This window comes from Lolium rigidum, chromosome 6 (assembly GCF_022539505.1).
Source record: "Lolium rigidum isolate FL_2022 chromosome 6, APGP_CSIRO_Lrig_0.1, whole genome shotgun sequence".
Taxonomy (NCBI): Eukaryota; Viridiplantae; Streptophyta; class Magnoliopsida; order Poales; family Poaceae; genus Lolium; species Lolium rigidum.
Window position 1 is genome coordinate 45,080,207 of NC_061513.1, and position 19,946 is coordinate 45,100,152.

Sequence of the window (19,946 nt, forward strand, 5' to 3'; positions counted from 1 at the left end):
TATAGAACAAAATTTCAACATTTTGGGCCAAAGTTAGGGGAGGCAAATGGGCAAAATTTCCCAGGATCCTTCAAGAAATGTCCATGGGCGGGGGGGGCGGTGGCCCCCCTGACTCCTTCATAGCTACGCCACTGCTTATCATAGTTTGTAGAATCATGTTTTCATAATTACAATACTCCCTCCGGTTCATATTAATTGACTCTAATATGGATGTATCCAGACATATTTTAGTTCTAGATACATCCATATTGGAGTCAATTAATATGAATCGGAGGGAGTAAATAGGATATGTTCATTAGCGTGGATTTAACTGCAAATTGGTATTAGGTTTAGATGTGATTTTTTCTTGGTGCGCCCTTTCTCTCTTGTGCATCCTCCTCCACATTTCCTCTACCCCTTCCTCTTATCTTTTTACCCCGATAAGTGCAAATGACATATTCACTTCTATTATGTGAACAAGGGTATACAAAGTACAAACATGAGAGGCACAACTTTACCTAGAATTTGACGCGCACGATGGATAAAAGTGGTACGTAAATGTTCTTTTCTAATTTATATTATCATTAAGATTAAAACAATGGTAGTCTATTGTGATCTACCATATCTATATGGCTGAGCCTCTCTTGGGACTTAAGGGTTTTAAAAAGCCTTCTCCCCTGCTAGAGCCTTGGGGTTCTGTAGGGGTACATCACTATTATCTCTCAATGGCCAAGATTTAGAATTTTTTTGTAAGTAGGATTTGTCCGCATACTCCTATTCAAGTATGTCGCCATACATATATACTATTTCTATTCATTGCCACCCTCCTTGTTCCGTCAACCGCATTCTCATGACCCTTGTACACCCTGACTAGGCCATCCTTCAAGCTCGGCGGAAGCTCATTATTCGTGCGCCCCTTCGCGTGACACCTTTCCCATCACCGTCTGACCTTGCGGTTGTTGGATTTAAGGCCAGTCCTCCATTCCTTCCTCTTCTTCGCCCTCCTCCTCTATCTCGCACATTTTTCTCCTTCAGTCCAACACATGGACACGAGGGTTGGATCTAAAGTCTTCTTAACGAACGTTGGAAGGGAATAACTTTCCTCAAATTACACATCAACATATTTCAAGTTTTCAACTCACTCATTAATGTGCAAAACAAAAGTTTATGGATACCAAATTCTTCATCCAAATTTTTCTTTTGCCACAAGTGATGCACTAGAACAAAAAAAACTTTGAAGTTTATGTTCATTTTTTTTTTGGAGTTTGGACAAAGCAAAACAAGCCAAGTAAAACAAGAAGAAAAAAGAGGGAAACAAGGCTGATCCCCGATCTGCCCCTTCTACCCGACGGAAGAAACCCACCTTCCCACTCGCCCGATCCAGATCTCCACCTCCTCACTTCCCCGCCCCTCACCGCCACCACCGTCGCCGTCGCCGGCGGCGACCTACCAGCCTCCATCCACCCCGCGCCCCCCAGCCCAACGCAATGGAGCAGCTCCGGACGATCGGGCGGGAGCTGGCGATGGGGTCGCAGGGCGGGTGGGGGCAGTCGAAGGAGTTCCTGGACCTGGTCAAGTCCATCGGCGAGGCCCGCTCCAAGGCGGAGGAGGACCGCATCATCGTCCGCGAGCTCGAGTACCTCAAGCGCCGCCTCGCCGACCCCGACGTGCCGCGCCGCAAGATGAAGGAGCTCCTCCTGCGCCTCGTCTACGCCGAGATGCTCGGCCACGACGCCTCCTTCGGCCACATCCACGCCGTCAAGATGACCCACGACGAGTCCCTCCCGCTCAAGCGCACCGGCTACCTCGCCGTCGCGCTCTTCATCGACGAGCGCCACGACCTCGTCATCCTCGTCGTCAACACCATCCAGAAGGACCTCAGGTCCGACAACTACCTCGTCGTCTGCGCCGCGCTCACCGCCGCCAGCAGGCTCATCGGCGAGGAGGCCATCCCAGCCGTGCTGCCACAGGTCGTCGATCTCCTCGCGCACCCCAAGGAGGCCGTAAGGAAGAAGGCTGTCATGGCGCTCCACCGATTCTACCAGCGATCCCCCTCCTCCGTCTCCCACCTAGTCTCCAACTTCCGCAAGGTCCAAAAACACTAATTTTTGCCTTTCCTTCGCCTCTTTGCTCTAATTCGGCTTCTCCCCAACCAGAGTAGAAGTTGCATAACTCGTCCTTCTCAACAGCGCTGCTTATTGATCTGCAGAAACTCTGTGATAATGATCCTGGGGTGATGGGTGCAACTCTATGCCCACTCTATGACCTGGTTTTGGAAGATCCAAATGCGTACAAGGATCTAGTTGTTAGCTTTGTTAACATTCTCAAACAAGTTGCAGAGAGGAGGCTTCCAACTTCCTACGACTACCACCAAATGCCCGCACCATTTATTCAGGTCAGTGAGTTATGCTTTTAAATTGGTTGGTTCAAGGATGCTATGTTAGGCGTGTAATTGGCATCATCTTATTTCCTTAGATGCTTTCTGTTGCTATTTGCAGATAAAATTATTGAAAATACTTGCTGTACTGGGTAGCGGTGACAAGCAAGCGAGTGGCCATATGTACACTGTCTTGGGTGACATATTCAGGAAGGGTGATAGTGCCAGCAACATTGGCAATGCAATATTGTACGAGTGCATATGTTGTATCTCGTGCATTTTCCCAAACTCTAAGATGCTAGATGCTGCAGCTGAAACAACATCAAAGTTTCTGAAGGTTTGGCATTTCTATAGGGGCGAAATAAATGACTTTCATGATTGTTGTGCTTGTTACTTAACTGGAAGATAACGCTTACCTGCCCTGTTGCTGTTTGCAGAGTGATAGCCATAATCTTAAGTACATGGGCATTGATGCTCTTGGACGACTAATAAAAATAAATCCTGATATTGCAGAAGAGCACCAGCTGGCTGTTATCGATTGCTTAGAGGTGAGGAATGTGACAAGCTAACATCTTCGGAATCCATGTCAAACAATAGACTATCTATTATGCTGCAGCCATCCATATCAATATATCATATGTACTTATAGCATGCTGCGAGAAAATGAATGTAAGACGCTTTATCAAAAGCATGTCCCAACCACAGAACTTAATTTTGTTAGAAATGTGATATGCTGTTGACACTACATTTTCATGTTACATTGTATGAAATCATGTTATCTTAAAAAGTGATTGTAGTGAGCTGAAGGGTATATCAATCTGCTTATATTCAATATGTTCTATTACTCTACCTAGTTTTTTTTGCTACTGGCATTTCCATTTTCATGTTATTATCTGTGAGCTTGGTAGATGCATGCGATTGTATCAGCATTGTCGTTGTATTATTTAACTAGTACTTTTGATTCCTGACCCATTAGACGTTCTTACGAGTAGGACCCTGATGACACTTTGAAGCGTAAGACCTTTGAGCTTCTGTATAAGATGACAAAATCAACTAATATCGAAGTGATAGTTGATCGGATGATTGAATACATGATCAGCATAACTGATCACCATTATAAGGCAGAAATTGCATCACGTTGTGTTGAGCTAGCTGAACAGTTTGCGCCCAGCAATCAGTGGTTCATCCAGGTAATCCATGAGTATTGTGTTTTTCTTGTCGATCACTTGATGTAATTTCCAACTGTTGGTTGCTTTTGGCAGAAAATCCTTTGACTCCTTTAATTCTTTTCCAGACCATGAACAAAGTCTTTGAGCATGCTGGAGACCTTGTCAACATTAGAGTGGCGCACAATCTAATGCGTCTTATTGCTGAAGGATTTGGAGAGGAGGATGAAGGTGCTGATAGTCAATTGAGATCATCAGCTGTATGTACTCTCAACTTCCTGTAATCCCTTGTTGCTGAGTTTTTTTAATGGTAAACATGATTGTTGCCAATATGGAATTGTCGTTAATCTGCAATGGAACAATATCATGAAATAAGATAGTAAAAAGAATACTAGCTCTGAACTGGCCATACTTATTACTTTTCTAACTTTATAATGGACAAGAGAGGGTAATTTAGGATTATTCATGCTTCAGTTGTTGTTATATTGTTTGGCTTGATTGGGCGGAGTACTTTTTTTAGCGTTAACAAGACTCTAGCGGCCTCTTCAACTGGATGCATGATTCTCCTTTTTAAGATTCTCTAACTATTTGATCAGTTATATAACTCTTCCTTGTTCTTAAACAGGTTGATTCGTACCTCCGGATTCTGGGGGAGCCAAAGCTTCCGTCCTCATTTTTGCAGGTAGTTATGTATTCTGTATTTCTTTTGTACCCTGAGGTGAGTTTTGGGTGGTAATTTATACTGTTTCAATTTTTACTTTCAGATCATATGCTGGGTTTTAGGAGAATACGGAACATCAGATGGGAAGCATCCTGCTTCTTATATTATCGGGAAGTTGTGTGATGTGGCAGAGGCCCACCCAACGGATGACACTGTCAGGGTATGCTTTTTTTAACCTGGCTTGTCTATCACTGATCCACCACCTGGGCCTTTTTCTAGCTGGCATGCTCTAAGTGTAATATGAGAAGATATATTCTAGCTGTGGCGATACTCTGTCACTATAGTTTTGGGAACATTATAAACTTGGAGTTACTTTGGTCAAGCTAAAACAGTACCCGTTATCAGTTCACCATTTAGGATCAGTTTTGCAAGTACTTCATGTTCTACATACCTATTGGATAATCAATGTATATATGGTATTCCCTCCGTCTTAAAATGTAAGCGCCCTTTCTTTTACTGGTCAACAACTTACAACTTTCACTTTCATTTGTACATATAATACGTCCACAAAATTAGTATAATAAAGATATATCAAATGAAAGGATTTTGCAAGAAAAATGCAATGATACCATTTATACATTCCAAATTCATATAAGTTGCTATATATTAGTGGTCAAAGTTGTGCATCGAAGGCCATGCAAAATAAAGTGCGCCTTACAGTTTGGGACGCAGGGAGTATAGATATTCAGTATTGCATATATTATCGACTTCTCACAATTACCAAGTCGTCTCTGTACTACCTTTGAGTTTCACAAATGTGTATAATATATATTTTTACATACAGACATACATTAGTGCAAACCTCCTGGTTGTCCCTCAAGGCAGTTTATTTTGGGCATGACCGTCAATTTTTATTCCATGATTTCATTGAATCATCCACAAATTCAAATTCATTTAGTCTAAACCGTATTTGTAGCATGCATTGAGCTTAAGCTATTTTTTGCACTTACATTATTGTACAAGTCTATGTTGTGTTGCTGATATATGTATCCTTTTTGTACTATTTGGCATGTGCCTTTTACCGTTTCTTCAAGGGTTACGCAGTCTCAGCAATTTTGAAGATATTTGCATTTGAAATTGCTGTTGGAAGGAAGACTACTATGTTGCCCGAGGTAAATGAAATCATGCTTCTTTTCTGCATTTCCTTGTCAGTTTTGAACTTTAGGTGTCATATGTTTCAATTCAAACTATGATTCTTACATGCAGCTTTGCATGTGCATTGAAATAGATAAGTACTCACTTCGTTCCATAATTCTTGTTCTGGTTTTAGTTCAGATTTGAACTAAAGCCACGTCAAGAATTATGGAACAGAGTGTTGTTTTCACAAGTATAACAGTAATGGGTAAGTTAGAATAACTGAAACTGTGTTGCCTAGAGTTAACTTTTGAGCTTCTAATTTATGAACCTGAGCATATAGGACAAGCGCCACCAACTAAAGAAAAGTATGGTCAGTTTGTCCTGTATGTTTTCACACATGTTTGTATTGCGTAGCTCTAAGACAACCTTCTCCCTGAATTCATTTTCATGATGGTATGCTTGTAAAGAAGCAAACCCACTGCTTGGTCCGTTACATGATTCCATACTGAATGATGTGAAGAAAAACATTTCTTGCGAGAGGAAAACACTAGAATGCATGATGTAAATATGGTCCACCTGGTGGGCAAACCTGCTTCATTTAGTTAGGAACTCTTTTATGGGTTATTACTTTTTCTTGTTTCTATTTCTAATTCTAATATTTGTAAATCTGTCCCTCTTAATTGCAGTTTCAGTCATTGGTAGATGAATTATCAGCTTCGCATTCAACAGACTTGCAGCAGCGTGCATATGAGGTACAGGCTTTACTAGGCTTGGACAAACAAGCTGTTGGAAGTGTAATGCCCTTGGATGCCAGTTGTGAAGATATTGAGGTATGTTATGCCTTTCCTTTACTGAGTATGTTACTTTGATTTTTCAGTTTGCTTAATTAGGAAATATTTTACATTTAATAGTACAAAATGCAACCTTGATTAGATCTATCCGTCCCTTATACAATGGTTTTGGGTGATATGAAGTTTGGGTGGAGATCTTCTCTGGCAACCGAGTATAATCAGGATCAGCAACATAATTTGGGATATGTTGTGGCATGTATTGCATGTTTTGTACACCGGGAAAGCCTAAATAAGTTAAATAAACTTTTTAAAGCTGTGCGAGAGAAGAAGTTTGAGATCTCTATTCTTTGACTAATTAATCTGAAGTTCATAAATTACGTCATCCAATGGTTTTCACATTTATCCGATCTTTTGGAGTTAATTAAATAATTTGACAGCTTGCCATGCAGCAAAATTTCTACATGGTTCAAGACGAGATTAATCACGATTTTGCCTTAGTCAAAACATGAAGCAAGCATATAGCATTCATAAGAGCTGATATAACTACAACCAAATACTCCCTCCTTGCCATAATATAGTGCGCATAAATTTCCGCAAAAGTCAAACTGCACCAACTTTTACCAAGTTAATTAAGAAAATTATCTACAACTACAATATCTAATATGTACCATATTAAAATATACCTCATGACAAATCTAGTGGTATTGATTTTATATTCTATATGTTGATACTGTACAAACTTGGTCAAAATTTACATGGTTTGACTGTGCAAAAACCTAATACACACTATATTTTGGCATAGAGGGAGTATAAATGAACCCAAATGCGCTCTTTTTACCTAGGCATTATGCGAACAAGAATATTGACATGCTGTGAATTTGTTTAACCCAGTGGCATTTATTATGATTGGTCTGCACAATGTTCTGAATCTATCTAATAGATCTAACACCTAAGAATATCAATTTATGTTGCAGGTCGACAGAAACCTCTCATTTTTAAACAGTTATGTGCAGCAAGCCTTGGAAAAGGGTGCGGCACCTTACATTCCTGAAAGTGAACGCTCAGGCGCTGTAAGTGTTGGCAACTACAGAGCACAGGACCAACATGATACATCTGCCCATGCTCTTAGATTTGAGGCCTATGAGCTACCTAAACCTTCAGTACCTACAGCAACCTCACAAGCCAGCGTTTACCTACCGACTACTGACCTTGTTCCAGTTCCAGAACCAAGTTACTATAAGGAAGACCATCAGATAGGAAGATCCCAGCCATCAGGCAGTGCACCTTCTGGTGAATTTGGTGCCAAACTTCGTCTTGATGGGGTTCAGAAGAAATGGGGAAGGGAATCCTATACCTCCTCTTCTACACCTTCAAGCTCGACCTCTAGCCAACAAGCAGCCAATGGAGCTTCTAGCTCTGACGGGGAGCTCCTATAAGTTCACAGGCACGGGAATCCTCGTATGGTTCTAAGAAACAGCAGGCAACAGAAGTTTCAGCAGAAAAACAACGGCTGGCTGCTTCACTTTTTGGTTCGGCTGCAAAAGCTGATCGGAAGGCACATGCTGGTCGGAGGGCAGCAAAAGAGAGTTCCTCCACTGAGAAAGTAACTGTTGCTAATGCAGCACCTCAGCCTGCCAAGGAGCAAGTAGTCCCAGCTGTCCCACCACCAGATCTGATGGATCTGGGTGAGCCAGTTCCATCAAGTGCTCCATCAGCTGACCCTTTCTCACAGTTAGATGGGCTCCTTGGACCAGCATCAGCCTCTCCGGTTGTTTCTGCAACCTCAGCTCCCAGCGCTTCCAACACACCAGACCTCATGTCCATCTTCTCGGATGACACTGGAACCACCAGTGGATCGGCAGAACCCGCAGTTGGTGCCCAAAAAGGAGCAACTGCAAAGAAGGGCCATAGTCTTCAAGATGCCTTGCAGAAGGATGCCACCGCACGGCAAGTCGGTGTGACACCAACAGGGAACAATCCTAATCTATTCAAGGACTTGCTAGGCTAGAATACATCAGATGTTCAGTGTGCACAAGTTGGGTTGAAGCCGTCAAATCCCCAAGATGGTTTGATGGGTGAACCGGTGATGATCAAGCTGTTTGATCAGCACAGGAACGAGGGATATACTTGGTTGAGTCACAAGGCACGACCTTTGCCCTCCCAATTGGGGAGGGGTTTGCGGTGTTGACGGGTTGATGTTTGCGGGTAACTTTCCTGTTGCGTTTTTTCGCATGGCAATTTTCTTGTTGAGACTAGTGTACATGTGTTTATTACATGATGTGTAATTTGTACATGACGAGGTTGGTGTCCAGAGGCGTGCGCCTGTGCTGTTTTGTTCAGCTGCGAAGGGGCCTGTTGTGTCGATGTTTGATATTTACCCATATTGGATATACAGTAGATGGACTCTGGGAACTAGAATACTTTGTGTCATCAGATAGCTCTTGGAACTGAATGGAATAAAAATGTAAGTTTATCATGGAGCAAACATGTCGTTGTAGCCTTTTGGGCAAAGTTTTTCTTTTTTTCTGTTTGGTTTATGCCAAAGTACTGCCATTTCGTCATCGTTATCAAAATTGAGTCAAATCTGTTTAAGTTTCTGTAAAGTAGAGGTGTGGACTGTTGTTTATTCAAATCTGTAGATTCTGCTTCCGATTTCGTCCTTTTTTTTCTGTAGGAAGAACATGATCCGCAAGGTATAGTATTAAAGTTAATGAATTAATTCGTGCGGATGGCAATGTCGATATCAAATGTGGGTTATTTACTTTTCTTTGACAGTGTTCACCATATGCTCCCAAACAAGAAAAAGTGTTGATCAATTGTCATAGTACAACTGCAAGAGTCTGAGAGCAATACGCCAAAGAATAATAACTGTGTGATAGTGAGCGTGAGCCCTTTCCGGACTTTTTCTTTACCTTTTGACGACGTTAGCACGTTGGAAAATTGGCGCTCTCGCCCTTTCCAGTTTGCTGCAACTATGAGTGGATTGTGCATGCAATTAAGTAACTGTAACTGTGCCAATCGCTCTTCACTGGTTGCTGTCGATCAATCGCTCCAACTCATCTCATCACAGCACGACCTGCCGGCCCCAAACGATCCAGTAGATCCTGTTAGGTTCTGGCCTATCTTGCTATCTGCTCCCCAAAGATAATTGGTGCTTGACTTCGAGTCAACTCAGATTAATCTACAACTACTATACTAGTGCCTTCAGCTACACCTACACGCCATAAAGGAGTAAGGACCATGCTAACTGAGTAGCTGCATGTAAGTTAATCTGGAAATGTCGCCATGGTTTCAACAGGTGTAGCTAGTGGAGATGAGATCTATTCAGTGATCATGCTGAGTCGGATGATGGCGCTTTTTAAGTTTTTTTGGGCGAAATTCTTGGCGAAGTTTTCACGATCTTCTCTCTGATCGGGGTAACGCGGCAGTGAGCGCATGTAGTGAATAGGGATTGGTTAGTTAGTCGTCGTTTTTTCACGTATATGCATATGCCTCATTGCCAATATGGCAATACACGTCTTTGCTTGCGTATAGGGAGTTGCCAGTTGCTGTTAATTTAAGCTGTTACCAGCAGGTCTATGGATTATACTGTGCGTGTGAGATAGATCTGGTCATTTGTGTGATTTGGTTGGACAAATGGCGAGCTGCACCAATCATGCAGGTTCCTAATTTTACATACTTAGTGATAGATTCAGCCACCAGGCTGAGTCGGATGATGGCTCTCTTTTGAGTTTTCTCGAGGCGGCGAAATTCCTGGAAAAGCTTTCCCTCTGGTCGGTATCTCGCGGCACTGAGCGCATGTAGTGTGCAAGGATTGGTTGGTTAGTCGTCGTCTTCGCATATGCAAACGCGCGCATGCCTCATTTAACCCCTACAAGTCTTTGCTTGCGTACCGGCACGTCTATACCGATCGATCTATATATACTTCATCCGTCCATAAAGTGTGTTGGAGATTTATGTAAATTCGGACGTATTTAGACACTTGTAAAGTTTGTTGTGGTGTAATCTGTACATTTGAATTCGATATCGGATGAGGCATTGGTGTGAGTGACAACACATATTGCACATGTTAGATGTGGTTTCATGCAGGTTCCCATGCGTGTTTAATCAAGTCGGTTCAGCTAATCTTAAGCCCCTTATTTGTGATTTTCTTATGTTTGAGGCCATTGCCAAAAAGTGTTTAGTCAGTTCAGTGAATATTGTAAGTATTTTTTTTAAAAGGTGCAACTATGGTGAAGAAGTGTAAGTTGGACTTTCCTTAAAGGGACATACACCCAATCTTAATCCATTTAGATATAGACGGACCTTGATATCAGAGGTTCTTAAATCCTGGCTCTAGATAGTGAGAAGGTATATATAGTTTACTACTCCCTGATTACGCACTAGCTAGTTAACACGTCCAGCAGGTAATATGCCCTTAATGGGATAAAGATGAGTAGTGTACATAAGACCGGCCGTTCAGTGACGACTGATTGCAAGTCGCAATACTTAAGACAATCACCATGCTGGCACACTAAGATAACATATCCAGTACTCCCAAGTGTGCATCCTAAATAAGCTAGAAAAAACTCACCATTGTATGAGTCACGCATCTTTTCTGGAAAATCATGACACCAACGAAACATGTATTTATCTTGTCGTAAAAAATAGATATGATTTCACAACCTGACTCGGAAATAAGCAAGACGGATCTAGTGCTGACAAAGCTAACGATCGAGCCAAATTCATATATCACTATATTTGCCTTTCCGAGTTTCGAGCTACAATCTGTGTATGAATTTGAAAATTTCGCAAGATAGTTTCAATGCTGTAATTATATTTATAAAATTTAACGATCTATACCCATAAGAGAACACTCAAGAATACGAGTAGTTCCACCCGCCTGATGTAGGAGTATGTGTAGTACATCCTTTAGCACTAGCCTCATATACATTGGCGTGTAAGAAACATATATGGTCAAGTAAAATCTTTTGAAAGTATGATAAGTACAAATATGCACCACCCGTTCGTGGTCCTCACTGCAATGTCCTTGATGCATCCGCAGGTCCTTGATGCAACCGCTTGGACATAGTACCCACATGTTGTATTCAACCAATCTTGGTGGGAATACAATAAGAAAAAAATGTGATGCATTTGTGTGATATGCTATTTGTATTAAGACTTTCTTGGATTTGGTTTCAACTAATACTTTATAATACGAAATGGTACTCCGTATGTTGACATTAAGATTGCGGTGTACATCAACCAAGGCTGAAGTCATTTTTTTTAGTATGAACTACTCCATCTGATTCATATTTTAGATTCTCAGGGAGACAACCTCCCCGGTTCCATTCCATGCAAAATGAAACCAATGTTCAGGCTACAACCAAAATAAAACGCACCCAAAACACCCCTGTTTAACCACCTAAAACAGGACCAAGTCCGCAACACACCAACATCTTTCCCAACAGGAGCTGCTGAACCAGCTTACATGCCCCACACAGATCAAAAGCTCATCCACAAAAGCTCCAACCACTATCTACCAACACAACACCTAGCAATAGCAACATCAAAGGAACCACATTCGACCCAACACTCGCATGCCCGGGCGTTACAGACACCACATGCACCGAGGCTTCTTCCTCCGGGTGCTTCTTCAGGTACTCCAGCCGACGCCCTCCCGCCATGTGACAGCTTGGATGCTCGGAGCCCAGGAAGAGATCCAGTCGAATGATGAACACTTCAGTTTTGTGTCAGTTCCAGCGGAGCCCTGATTTTTCTCACCAAGTGGTCCATGAACAAGTCCACTTCTTTCCATGTCTGATCCTTGAAAGGAACCTTCCAGTTCCTTAGGTAGGACAGGATCACATTCCAAACCTGCTTTAGATTCAACCAGGTAAGTCTATTAAACACTAAACTATTCCTAGAATTCCAAATTCCCCACAAGATAGCAGAGGAAATGAAGTTAAATTGCAGAAACCTCTTATTGCAAAGCCATCTACTAGCAATATCTAAATATTCCTTGATCGCATAGCTAAAAATCTCCTCAACCGGACCCCGGATTTGTTTTGCCACAATACAATCAAAAAAGATATGATGAACACTTTCAAAATCCTTACGTAAAGAACACTCCATAGGTTTTGGAATACCTCTCTTCCTAAGATTATCCCTAGTCATAATTTTATTTTGTGACAACAACCGAGAGGAAAATCTGGATTCTTGGAGGGATTTTTAGATCCCAAACGAGCAGGTAAGTAAATTGGAGTTACTCCCCTGAAATTAACTAGGGCATACATAGATTTTGAAGAGTAAACCCCATTAGTTTCATAAGACCAAATCAATTGATCCTCATCTTCATTAAACACTATAGTTTGAGCAATAGCTACCAATTCTTGCCATTGGGACATCATCTCATCAGAAAAAGTTCTCCTAAAATCACATCTCAAATTAACACCATCCCATACCTCACTAACAGTTCTAGTTTGTTGATTACACACAAAGTAAATATCCCAAAATTGGGTAGCTAGATTAGAATTACCAAACCAAATATCTTCCCAAAACCTAACACACCTACCATTCCCTATTTTCCACTTATATCCTATTCTAACGAGCTTACTGCAGCCCCATCACACCTTTCCGGAAAGTAGATGGGTGGGCATCATGACAACAAAGGATGTTTGGGTCCCTAGTATTATACTTGCTGTCAATAATTCTCCTCCACAAAGTTCCTTCTCCTTGTATATACCTCTTAATCCAAGATCCTAAGAGGCATAAATTTAAATCCTGCAAATTTGGGATACCCATGCCCCCAAACTCTTTTTTCATACACACAGATGGCCAATTTGCTAGATGAATTTTGTTATTTCCTTCTTCATCATTCCACATACAATTGGCTAATTGTGTATTTATCAGTTTCAAAGCCCATTTAGGGAATTTAAAAAAAGACAACAAATAGATGGGAATGCTGGCTAAAACAGACCTAACCAATTCCCTTTTTGCTGCAGAGGAAAGAAGTTTCCCCCTCCAACCAGCTAGCCTACTTAAGAGAGAGTCAATTAATGGTTGTAGATCCTCCCTTTTTAACTTGTCATAATGTAAAGGAATCCCTAAGTACTTAATTGGGAAAGACCCCAACACACAGCCAAAAATTTCCAGGAAATCATTACATTCTCCTATTTCTACATTTATAGGAATCAGTTCACTCTTATGGTAATTGATACGCATCCCGTAAATTTGTTCAAAACGGGTTAACATCCATTTGAGATTAGTTGCAATTCTATTACTCTTTTCCAAAAAAGCAGAGTATCATCGGCATACCGAAGGCACACAACCCCTCCAGGAACAAATTCGAGGGCGAGCCCTCTAATCATCCCCTCATTACTCCCTTTGAGGAGCATTTTTGAGAAAACATCTACAACAAAATTAAACAGACCAGGGGACAGAGGATCCCCTTGCCTTAAACCTTTGCCAGTTAAGAAAAAATCACTTTCAACCTCATTTATCTTGACACCCACTGATCCTCCAGTGGTTAGCTGTTTTATCAGCCTAATCCAGAAAGGACTAAAACCTCTAAGATGTAATACCTCATAAAGAAAATCTAAATTAACCCTATCATAGGCTTTTTCATAATCAATCTTGAAGACAAAGCCCTCCTTTTTTCTCCTATGTACCTCATGCACAATTTCATGTGCAGTGACAACACTCTCTAAAATATACCTACCCTTAATAAATGCAGATTGATTATAAGAGATCAATCTTCCTATTATCTTAGCCAATCTATTTGTCAAGACCTTACAGAAAATTTTAAAACTACAATTAAGCAAACTTATGGGTCTAAACTTCTTCATAGTCCTGGCATCATTTTCTTTTGGAATCAAAGTAATCATGGCAAAGTTTAACCTAAAAATATCAAGTTTATCTTCAAACCAAGCATCAAAAAGGTTCATCAAATCCTGAGCAATAATATTCCGAGTACTTCGATAAAAGAAAAAGGATAAGCCATCAGGCCCAGGTGCACCATCAGCATAAGAGCCAAAAACAGCTTCTTTTACCTCTTCTAAAGTAAAACGACTCCCTAACATATCATTTTCTTCCACAGTCACTTTTTCTTCAGGAAGGAAAAAATTATCTAAAAGTCTAATGTCAGGTCTTGCCTCAGCACCAAATAAATCCTTATAATACTCTTTAGCAACTTCTAACATATCCTTTGTCTCAGTAACAGGGCCCTCAGGACCATCTAACACAGGAATCATTTTCTTCCTTCTCCTTTGATTGGCTAAAGCATGAAAGTAAGCAGTATTTCTATCACCCTCACACACATCTTTATCTCTAGAACGTTGTTTAGCTTTTATCTCCTCAATAAGCCAAAAAGAACTCAGCTCTTCAAGGATTTGTTTAAATCTTTCAGCCTCCTCATCTAAAAGGTCTTGAGACTCGGCTTTTATATCTAATCTATCATATTCCTCCATTAGGTTTTTCTTCTTTTTCCTAATCTCAGCATCTATATTTGCACTCCACCCTTTAGCAGAACTCCTAAAACATCTAACCTTACCCTGCCAAATATCAAGAGGATTATTACTATTTACCTGTAAAGACCAAGCTTTAACCACCACATCTTGAAAGTCTATCCTAGTACTCCACCATTTTTCAAACTTAAAGCTACTTTTCTTAGGCACTACAGATTCACCAGAATCCCAGATTATAGGAGTATGATCACTACCTAATCTAGGAAGAGCCCTTGCACTCCCCAAAGGAAACAGAGCTTCAAAACTAGTGTTACAAAAAATCCTATCAATTCTACTCATAATTCTATTGCTCTGATTATTACTCCAGGTAAATGACCTACCAGCTAGACCTATTTCCACTAGAGCCCATAAATCTATCCATGCATTGAATTTATCAGCCCATTTAAAATCTATAACACCATTACTTTTATCACACTGAGATCTAACTAGATTGAAATCACCACCAATCATAGCAGGGCCATCCCAGTTCAAGAACAACTCATGCAACTCTGAAATAAAAGCCTCCTTACCCTCCTCATAAGGAGACCCATAAACTGTAGTTAGTCTAAAAACCACACCAGAACTTTTGACCCTAACCACTGTACTAACAGAAAAAACTCTAATGTCCCAAGAAATAACTTCAAAAATATCACTATTAACACCAACTAGAATCCCACCAGCTGAACCAGCTGCAGGCCTAAAGTTCCAATCAAAATTTCTATTCCCTAGTATGGTTTTCAGGAAAGACTTAGAGAATTTCTCTTGTTTTGTCTCCTGAAAACCAATATAATCAACTTTTAAAGGAATAACAGTATCTTCTAAGCACTTTTTCCTACCAGGAGCGATAATCCCTCTAATATTAAAGAAGGAAATTAACATTGAATTCTCTTCCTAGGGTGCTTGCCCCGTGATTTCCTAATAACCTCTATCCACTTCTCACCCTCATCCTCATATTCATCTATATCATGTTTACTATGAGTAACAGGGGTTGACCAACCTACTTTCTTACCAGAAACTACAGGAGATCCATGAGCATTACACTCCCTAGGGATCTCAACCTCTACTGCCACACTCATACTAGTGGCCATGTCACACACTTGAGACTTAAGTAAAATACCATGATTTTCATCTTTTCCACTACTACCACTAACAGCAGATATATCAATACCAACATTTCTAGCCAAAGATTCAAGATAATCAACATCTAAGGACTGAAAAGCATTAGAATGCATTATACCTTTCATCTTCTTGTTAGGCTCCTCCAAGTTGTTCTTCTTCTTGTATTCAATAGCCTTCTTCATCACATTCATAGACCTGTCCACCCTGGAACTCTGCCTTGTAGCCTGAACAGGACCCCAAGCTTTCTTCTTCCTTGGTTTCTTCAGTTGGTCAGTGTCCATCACTCCTTCTGTATCAGTCTTCTCAAAGCTAGGCAAGATGTCTTCTGGTAGAGCCAGTTCCATATCACCATCATTCATCTCCATACTATCCAGATTAACCCCATGTTTGCATGCCAGACTCTCTTGATCTTCCAAAAGGAAGTTCTGAATTTCTTCACTCACTTCTTCACTAATTCTGCTAGGACCACTCCTCCAGATGAACCTGCCTTCCTCATCCACCTCACCATTCTTGAGAAGCAACTCATAAACCTCTTCACCACTCACATACTCCTTGATCTCTCCACCATCAGTAACCAGCCTTCTCCCTACAGATCCAGAGCTAGCTGGGCCAGGATTAACCACTCCAGAGCTTGCAGAGGCATTCCCTGCTGCACTGCCTCTGTCAGTATCCATTCCATCTTGTTTATCACCATTCTGTTCTTCATTCCCCTGCTCATCATTTTCATCAGATGGAGGAGGAGGCGGTGGAATAGGTGGATCCTCTGCCACCCCCATAGCAGGTTCCCCCTCAACCTCAAACAACAGCTGGTGGAATTTGCCCTGGAAATGGAAAAGTCTACCAGCAGGAATCCTGGTAGCATCTCTGCACTTAATCTTCACCCTTACAACCTCAGCACAGTCTTTGAAAACACTCATCCAATCTATTTCTTCAAGGATGCCACACACAGACACAGCCTGGGCTATCACATTCCATTCACACCATGGAGGTTGTAAACCATGTATCTTCATCCAGGTCACTTGCATTACTGCCACAGGGTCTGGATCATCATCCCATGCCTCAACCTTTACCCACACTCCAGGTTTTGTTAGGCCAAACCTAGGGTACCCAATCACCTGGTCTACAGGTAGATGAGGAGGAAATTTCACCAGGTATGACCACTGAGTAAGTTCCCTAATTTGCCATGGCCAATTTGTCCTGTAAATCCCTGCAAACTCCTTGGCCAACTCAGCTTTGGTTATGTTGCCTTCCTCAATCAGCACAAGCCCACAGTTTTTAGTAGTAGTCACAGGATTGACAACTACCTCAGGAATCTCAATATGGAAGAAACCTAAGCCATTAGCTGCACTTCCTATGTACTTTGCCACTTGAGGAGGTCTCTTGACAACAGGGCATCCTTCAACACCATGGTTGGTAGCTTTGCAAATGAAGCAAAAAGCTTTCTTGTCACAAGATTGCTTGAAGTGACCAGGCTCTCCACAACCAAGGCAGATGGTGTCTACATAGGACATCTGGTTAGGAATCACCTGAGCTTCACTACCCCCACCAGGTTTCTTCTTCTGCATCTGCTTTGCCATTCCACCTTTTGCCTTAGCTACATTGTCATCCACCTGAGCTTGAGAATTTTGTGGAATCTCTTCATTACTTGGGGCAATCCACTGGTTAGACTGAAACCCATACTGCTGTGGATTAAACTGAGGATAAGGACCTTGAAAAGCCCAAGGAGGAGGCATACCACCAGGAGCAAAACCATAAGGCTGTGGAGGGAACTGAGGGTATGGACCCTGGTTCTGCTGAAAGGGTTGCTGTTGCTGTTGAGTGCCTTGCTGAAATTGGTTGTTGTTGAACTGCCGATTCCAGTTGTCCCCTCTCCCCCCTCCAGATCCTCTTCCTCTGTTCCTTCCTCCACGCCCTCTGTCAGCCATGATCACCTCTTCAGACTCCAGATCTACAATCTCTACCTCCTCAACTCCAAGATAACATAGTGCTGGTCTTTCTGGTGGTAATGGCGGCGGTGGAGGGGAATACCGAACCCTAGGGCGTGGAGGGCTTATATATGGAGCCACACGCAGGGGAGGGTTGTCCAGATGCTGTGGAATATCCCATAGCTGTCCAAAAAGCGTCTCCAGCTCCTTATCCTCCATGTCCACAACCGGCACCTGTCGCCCACCAACTCTTGACTTGGTCCATGACGCCATGGACGAGTTCCTGGAACCCACTACCAGCTCCCCCACCTTTTCAGTCCCGCCAAAACCAAGCACAGCCGTACCAATCAAACTTCTGCATCCCCAACCTCCTCTGCGCACTTGTTCAGTATCAGAGAATGATGATGCAGTATCAACAACGCAAGCGCCGCCTTCAACTCCGTTACCGCAAGGCCCAGAGGATGTGGTCTCTTGTTCCACCTCGGCGGTAGCTGCGCATATGCTTTCTCTACTGCCAAATCGAATGGGAATCGATGAACGCCTGCTTCTAGATTCTGCTCCGACGGCGTCCTCTCCTCTGCCATCAAGCTCTGTGCAGTATCCTGCAGCTCCAGATCTCTCTGAAAGGCCTCCTGCACCCGCACGATCCTCGGACCAGGCTTCTGCCCCTGTACTGGCGCCTGGAGCGCCATTATCGCACCTGAGATGAACTTGGACATCGGCTCCAATCGATCCCTCGAACTCTGCTGCCGCGCCGAGATAGGCAAGCTCGGGGGCAACGGCGATTGGCCCAAACGAGCCCACGCAGAAGCTGAAGCCGCCGCACCGAGGCGAGATAGCTCGGTCCTCCGCGGAATCTCCGTTCGTCGACCTCGACCTCGCCATTGCCGATCCAGCTTCCTCGCCCGTAGCGCCTTCGCGAGCTCCCATCGCCCCTTCCCCGCCCTCCGCACCAGACCGCCTCCACCACGACCGCTCCCCTGCCTCCTCTCCTTCCTCATCCGTGCAGATCGCCAGCGTTAGCCTTCGATTCGCCTTGGATTTTGGTAGGAACCTAGCTATCGGCGGTGAGCTCTGTGTGAGTGGAAGTGGAAGTGGAACCGGGAGGGAGGCAAGTGGCAAGGGAGAACTGTCTCGCGACGCGTGGAGAGGCACATCCCGCGCCCCTGGCCCGCCATGGACGCGGATCGAGGAGATCCCGCCATGGACAGGACCTCGGGTCGGGCTCCAGACAGAGTCGCCCAGGAGTCGCGAGAGCGTCATCTCGCGGGCTGCTTGTCCCTTTCGAGAGTTTCAGAAGCAACCGCCTGGTTTGAGCTGTGGGGCGGAGCCGAGCGGAGCTGTAGCCGGGCCGGGCAGGAGGTGTCATCTGATTCATATTAGTTGTCGTTGATTTAGTATAAAGTTATACAAAGTTAAAGATAACTAATATGAAACAGAGGGAGTAAGTACAACATTAGAAACATCGTGCATAATATGTGCATGATGCTCTTTAGCTAGCTGCATACGTATCCATCAGGATGTCATTAGCCCCGTCGGATCCCGCGCAAGCAGACATGCCTACCCCTAGAAAAATCAATCGACATACCGCATGCTTCAAGGTTATCCGAGAAAATAACTCACTTCATTTTCTATTGAACAGCGATGACCTCTGCTGGTTTGACCCACTGACTTTGCCTCTATATATGAACCGTGCCTGCGGCCTCAAGAAGACAAGAACACATACCGGGCAGCAGAAGTGCAAGGCCAGCTAGCAATCTAGCATCCTCTTATCTCACTCCGTGGTATATGCTCCAAAAAGACATCCTCTTTTTATATTTTTATTATTATAGTTTCACCTTTTGTCACCTTTTACTGTACCGATCTTGCTAAATATCTAGACGCATGGATATCTAAATTTACATCTTCGTCATAGAACTTACCTTTTGTTCACTTTTTTTTGCTAAATATCTAGACGCATGTTACTCGATCGATCGATTCATTTCCGTTTTCAACATGTATCGAACTTCATGGATGCTTGATTCCTGGATCTTATAGAATTTTGGGCATATCAAAAGCAGGAAAAGAGCCAAAGAAGATCTGAAGATGTCTTGGTGGAAGAGCAGGTCACACTTGTCGGGCTCCGACGACGCGTACGGCGAAGCGACGCCCGGCGCCGGCGTGAACCGCTCCACGTCTCCTCAGAAGAAATCGCGCGGCAAGAAAGCCGCCGACGAGGATTACCCAGGCTACGCCGACGGTAATAGCGGCGGCGGCTACGGCAGCTACAACGGCGGCGGTTACGGCGGGGGCGGCGGCGGGTATAACA

The 19,946-nt window shown here is 43.0% G+C and overlaps 2 protein-coding genes across 2 annotated transcripts; one reads left to right on the top strand and one right to left on the bottom strand.

Moving 5' to 3' along the window:
- Window positions 1-1,347: 1,347 nt before the first annotated feature.
- On the top strand, window positions 1,348-8,587 carry LOC124660395 (AP-4 complex subunit epsilon-like). Its single transcript, XM_047198204.1, is given in 12 exon segments — window positions 1,348-2,069; window positions 2,189-2,374; window positions 2,478-2,693; window positions 2,794-2,904; window positions 3,349-3,546; window positions 3,651-3,782; window positions 4,148-4,204; window positions 4,287-4,403; window positions 5,278-5,355; window positions 6,007-6,150; window positions 7,086-7,530; window positions 7,533-8,587. Coding segments are annotated over 12 exon segments (2,874 nt in total). The 5' UTR covers window positions 1,348-1,466; the 3' UTR covers window positions 8,120-8,587.
- Window positions 8,588-11,746: 3,159 nt separating this feature from the next.
- Window positions 11,747-18,901, bottom strand: LOC124662543. The gene is made up of 2 exons (XM_047200367.1): window positions 15,832-18,901; window positions 11,747-11,967 (listed from the first exon to the last, which is right to left on the bottom strand). Exons 1-2 carry the CDS (start codon window positions 18,899-18,901, stop codon window positions 11,747-11,749), a joined length of 3,291 nt encoding a protein of 1,096 aa, XP_047056323.1.
- Window positions 18,902-19,946: the final 1,045 nt, after the last annotated feature.